This window comes from Lactuca saligna, chromosome 4, assembly GCF_052625555.1.
Source record: "Lactuca saligna cultivar CGN05327 chromosome 4, ASM5262555v1, whole genome shotgun sequence".
Classification (NCBI taxonomy): domain Eukaryota; kingdom Viridiplantae; phylum Streptophyta; class Magnoliopsida; order Asterales; family Asteraceae; genus Lactuca; species Lactuca saligna.
Window position 1 is genome coordinate 273,618,390 of NC_136420.1, and position 5,704 is coordinate 273,624,093.

Sequence of the window (5,704 nt, forward strand, 5' to 3'; positions counted from 1 at the left end):
AGGCTATTAAATGGCTCACATTTCAAGCATATGCTTTAATATCTCATGATGATATAGTTGCTTACTTCTTATAGAAGACTGTTGATGATGTTGTGTTAGAAAATGATCCTCAAAATGCAAAGTACACATCACCCGAATACCTAAAAGAAATATTATGTGTTTTAGATATAAATGCACATAAAGCAATCCGTGATGAATTAGGACGACAAAATTTTGGTTGATAGATGACGAGTCTCAAGATGAATCTAAGAAAGAACAAATGGCTATTGTTGTGAGATTTTTTGATCGATATGGACATGTCAAAGAAAGATTTTTGGATTTGATTCATGTCAAAGATAAAACTTCATTGACCTTGACAAATGAGATAATTGGTTCACTATCTTATCATAAACTTAGTGTCCAATATATTTGGGGTCAAGGATATGATGGAGCTAGTAACATGCATGGAGAATGGAATGGGTTGCAAACTTTTTTATTAAATGAATGCCTTTATGCTTATTACATACACTGTTTTGCTCATTAATTGCAATTGGATATAGTTGTAACGTCTAAATTGGTAACTAAGGTACACAACATCTTCAAAACTTTAAACTTTATAGTTAATGTCATACGTTCTTCTTTCAAGAGGAATGATCAATTACAAGATGCTTAAATTACTGAGATTTCTCATTTAATTGAGGTTGATGAGATTGAGAGTTGATATGAATAAATCAAATTCGAACACTACAAAGGCTTGGTGATACTAGGTGGAGTTCTCATTTCAAGTCAATATGAAATTTAATGAAATTTTCTGGTCCATTTTGGGTAGTGACATTGGTACAAAAGGTTCTACATCTTCTAAAAAAGGCACTACAACATTTGCACTTAAGCATGGATTGCCATTTGATTTTTTAATTATTTTGCATATGATAAAGGAAATAATGGGGATAATTGGCAAGATTTGCCAATCTTTACAACAAAAATCTATCGATATTGTTAATGCATTGGCCTTGATTTCCACAACAAAAATTTTGTTTCAAAAAATAGGAGAAGAAAGTTGGCAATCGCTTTTGGATCAAGTGGTTTGTTTTTGTAATAGAAATGAAATTTTAGTACTTAATATGAATGAAACTTAGAGATATGTAAATTGAACACTGTGCGGTAGCGACAATATCATCGTAGAGCATCACCACCGAGTTGAATTGTTTATTGCTACTATTGACAGTCAGTTACAAGAGTTGAACTCCAGATTTAATGAGTTTGTAACAGAGCTTCTCCATCTTTGTATTGCGCTAGATCCAAAAAGAATCATTGAATATTGAATATATATGTAAATTGGTAACAACTTATTATTGTTTGAACTTTACAGAGCACGTAATCAATTTGTTGAAACTTGAGTTACAACATTTTGAGTTAGATGTGCGCAATCACTCACAATTGAAAAATTCCTCTACAATTTATGAGTTGTGTAAGGGATTACATGAAATAAGAAATTCGGATACTTATCCTTTGCTTGATAGATTGATTAGCATTATATTGACGCTTCATGTTTTTACTGCGACATCTGAAAGAGCTTTCTCAACAATGAAAATCGTGAAAACACGACTTCGGAATACCACAAATGATTATTTTCTTAAAAGCTGTCTACTTATTAACATTAAGAGGGACATTGCTGATACATTTTCCACATATAAAATTATAGATGATTTTTCTTCTATGAAGCAAAGACATCACAACTTGAAGTGTGCAAGGTACTACTTCTTATACTTTTACAAAAATTTTAATTTTATTCTTCTAAATTGAGCATAATACAATATGTATCTATGTTATAACACATTCTTTTAATAATAACAGATTAATGTATGAGATTGGTGTTTATGATCATTGGAAAACTTTTGAAGATTGGTTCTTGCAAAGATCGATGCAGTTCATATTTAGACGATTTTTTCTTTAATCAATATCTCTTTCAAATTTACAGACACAATTATGTTATTTGAATATTTTAATTAAGATATATAAGTCCCCTTATCCTAAAATCCTGGCTCCACCCCTGGATATAAGAGTAGAAGCCGATGAAGGGTACAAGTCGTTTGTCTTGAGAAGGTGGAATTCAGAGCCGGTGAAAATGACAACAACTACACTAACTACTGAAGAGTTGTGTTTGGAAAACAGGAAGTTGGAGTGGCTATGCTAGGGTTTAGTTGGTGTCGAAACAAATGGATTAGGGGTTTGAGTTAGTCCTTCGCATGCTTGTTTTCAGGTCCGTGATGAGAATGACAACATTTCGGTGACGAGGCGGCATTCAAGCAAGGAAGGTGGCGGTCTTATGGTGGTGGTGTCCAAAATTTGAAATTAAAAAGAATGGAGAAGATGGCCTTCGTCATTTCAGGTTGGTTATAACCAAAACCATAATCACCAAAACCATAAAAAATATTTAAAATTAAACCACTAATACATTACAAAATTTTTCTTCAACAAAATCACAATTTTTTAACAAGGATGATTTCTCCGGTTATTTCTAAAAAAAACTTCATTCATTAGTAGTCCCGTACAACATTAACCCATAATTTATACACAATTTAAATTTTATTTATGGGATAATGACTTAAAAATGTAATATATTTTTTGATTTGTACATATTTAATCACTGAATTTTTTTTCATCCACATTTACCCCTTTAACTTGTTAAATTGTACACATTCAGTCCTTATGACCGGTTACTCCAGGTTAGCCGGGAAAATAACTTAATAGGGTAATATATTTCTCATTTTGTACACATTTAATCCTTAATATTTTTGTACACATTTAGTCCTTAATTTTTTTTTTGTTTCAAAATAAGTCAATTTTGTATTTGTACCCATTCAGTACTTATGAATGATTTTTTTTAGGTTTTTCTCAAGACATCTTACGTGAGACAATTATTGATGAAGTGTGTGTGACTGTTGATGTTTATGTGTAACGTCTCATTTTGACAACAAAAAATTTTCATTTTTAAATAAGGCAAAACTCCCTAATTATAAATCCATTATTAAGAAAAAACGTTTATTCCAAAATTTGTCTAAAATCATGGTAATATAAGAATCCTCAATACTGTTGATGAGTGTGTACAGTCATGCATTCTCCTTCCCACGATCAACGATAGAACCTGAAAACATAAACAACTAGGTAAGTACAAAGTTTAGTGAGTTTAATACCCGATACAACAAACGTATTATCATGCATAACGGACCCACACTCATCAGATTGGAATACATTGGCCCAATCAGTCATCTGACTGGAATGCCAACACACAACATGTCCAATCAGTCATCGGACTGGAATACCCAAGGTTTGTCGGCATGCCGCCTTAACCCAACCGCTCTTATCGAGCTTCCGTACCTACAACTTACAGCCGATCCGCACCAGGTATCTTGGCCTACAACATATAGTAGGACCACCTCAACCTATCTCGCCACCATATGGCTATCCCACTTAAGATGTTGTGAGAAAAACCTAAATAAATCATTTATACGTGTTTAATGAGTACAAAAACAAAAATGATTTATTTTGCAACAAAAAAAATATTAAGGACTAAATGTGTAAAAAAATATTAAGGATTAAATGTGTACAAAATGAGAAATATATTACCTTATTAAGTCATTTTTATCGGCTAACCTAAAGTAGCCGGTCATAAAGACTAAATGTGTACAATTTAATAAGTTAAAGGGGTAAATATGAACAAAAAAAATCAATGATTAAATATGTAAAAATCAAAAAATATATTACCCTTTAAGTCATTCTCCCTTTGTTTATATATCAAATTGTGAAGTTGTAATAATATATTTGCGCTTGAGCTGAAAAACCATAATATTAGCCCAATTCATGGCCCACTATCCACTCGCAACGGCTAGTTTCAAGATAACGCTGATTAATTACGCTCCTTTCTTCCTAACGGTCACATTTTCCCTTTTGCCCGTTGTTAGAACCCTAAATCGCTCTTAAATCCCCTGACAAATTCTATCTTTTCCCCACTCAGTCGCTCCGATTTCTTTTTCTTTCCTCTGTAAATCGAATTTTCGGTGATCATTTCTTGATTAACTCGAAAGAAACTTAAAGGGTTAACAATGGAGACACCACAGTCATCACGAAGAATCACAAGATCACAAGTTAAGACTATGGCTTCCGAGAACAGCAACATCAACAACACCAGTGTAACCATAGCATCACGTGAGTTTTCTATCGTAATTTAATCTCGTTTTTCAATAATTACTCAAACGGGTTTCATGTTTTGATCTTTTCGTCTCTGTTTTAGGAGATGAAAACGAAGAATCGATGAATGCTGTTTCGAAATCAAGACAAAAAACCGGAAAACCTCAAGAAAGGGAAAAGTCTGCGTTGTTTGATATAACAAACGGTTCACCAATCGTTGGGCTTGCAATGGGGAGCTTAAAGACTCCATTATATTCGAAGAAAAGAATGACGATTTCCAATTCTGAATCAAAACATACCACAACTCCTGGATCCGGGGAGTCTTTATTGAGAGGTCAAGTGAAGACCCTTTTGCAAAAAGTTGAAGAAGAAGGAGTAATCTCAAAGATTTGCTTCGAACATAATCCTTTGATTCATAAACGCTTTATCAACTCTCCAATGGCTGTTCTTGCTCCAACACCTGCTAATACGCCTCAAGTTTATGACTTTTCAACTACTAACAAGAACGTTTTCGACTCTTTTACAGTCTCCCCTGTTGCTGAAAACTTCAATTTTACTCAGGTTTGATTCAATCCCTAATCTTTATAACTGTTCGTTAGATTATTTGAATTGGATTGTGTTAATTGGATTTTCTTTCATCGATGGTGTGTTGTATAGATGCTACAAGATGTAATTCGTTCACCAAATCAAGAAGATAATGGAGAAACAGTAACAAGGTCGCTTTTCATGGATTTCTCAGAGAAATTTGAAGGTTCTGAGGATTCATCAGTGTGGTCGGTTCAAGTGAATGCAAGCACAAGTGATGAGTGTAAAGATGGTGATGATGATGGGATGGATGAGATTTGTAATGGGATTAGGAAGTTGAGTGTCGACAATGGTGTTAAATTCAGTGGAAAACACATAAGGTTTGTGTACAATAGTGATGGGGAAGTGGAATCATCACCACCAACACCATCATCATCATCATCATCATAGTCATGATCATGATCATCATCATAATCATGATGATGATTAAAGAAGAAGAAGAAGAAGAATGCTTTAGTTAAGTGGAAGGAGAAGTGGAATATGTTTGATGGCTTTGGTTGTCTTTCTTATGACACCAAGAATGCTTTCGTTTTGTTTTAAGGCTTGATGTTGAATTCTTATTGTCATGTTTTGAAAGTGTTACAGATTGATTTTATCCATTTAATGAAATGAAGTGTTTCTCTTGATATGTTAATAATACATCTTTTGAACTTGGTCCAACTTCGTTTAACTCTTTTGTAGATCTTTCTAAAGACCTGTTTCTCTTGATTTGTTAATTTTTCTGTTTAACAAAAATCTAAAAACTGTTATAATACCATTTGGTCAATTATATAGATTCAAAAAGTATGAAAAAAAATAAAAAACCAGATTTATTAAAATCCCTACTACCAACATCCGTACCATGACTTTGGAGAACGTACTACAAATATGAATGTTGCAAGATGAAAATAAAAGAAAATCATGTTTTTATTTGTCTAACTTTGAATCATGTTTTTATTTGTCTAACTTTGAA

At 33.0% G+C, this 5,704-nt stretch overlaps 1 protein-coding gene across 1 annotated transcript; it reads left to right on the top strand.

Annotated features, from left to right (window-relative positions):
• Window positions 1–3,942: 3,942 nt before the first annotated feature.
• LOC145043637 (uncharacterized) lies at window positions 3,943–5,378 on the top strand. Its single transcript, XM_078992352.1, has 3 exons — window positions 3,943–4,185; window positions 4,271–4,728; window positions 4,825–5,378. Exons 1-3 carry the CDS (start codon window positions 4,083–4,085, stop codon window positions 5,140–5,142), a joined length of 879 nt encoding a protein of 292 aa, XP_078848478.1. The 5' UTR covers window positions 3,943–4,082; the 3' UTR covers window positions 5,143–5,378.
• Window positions 5,379–5,704: the final 326 nt, after the last annotated feature.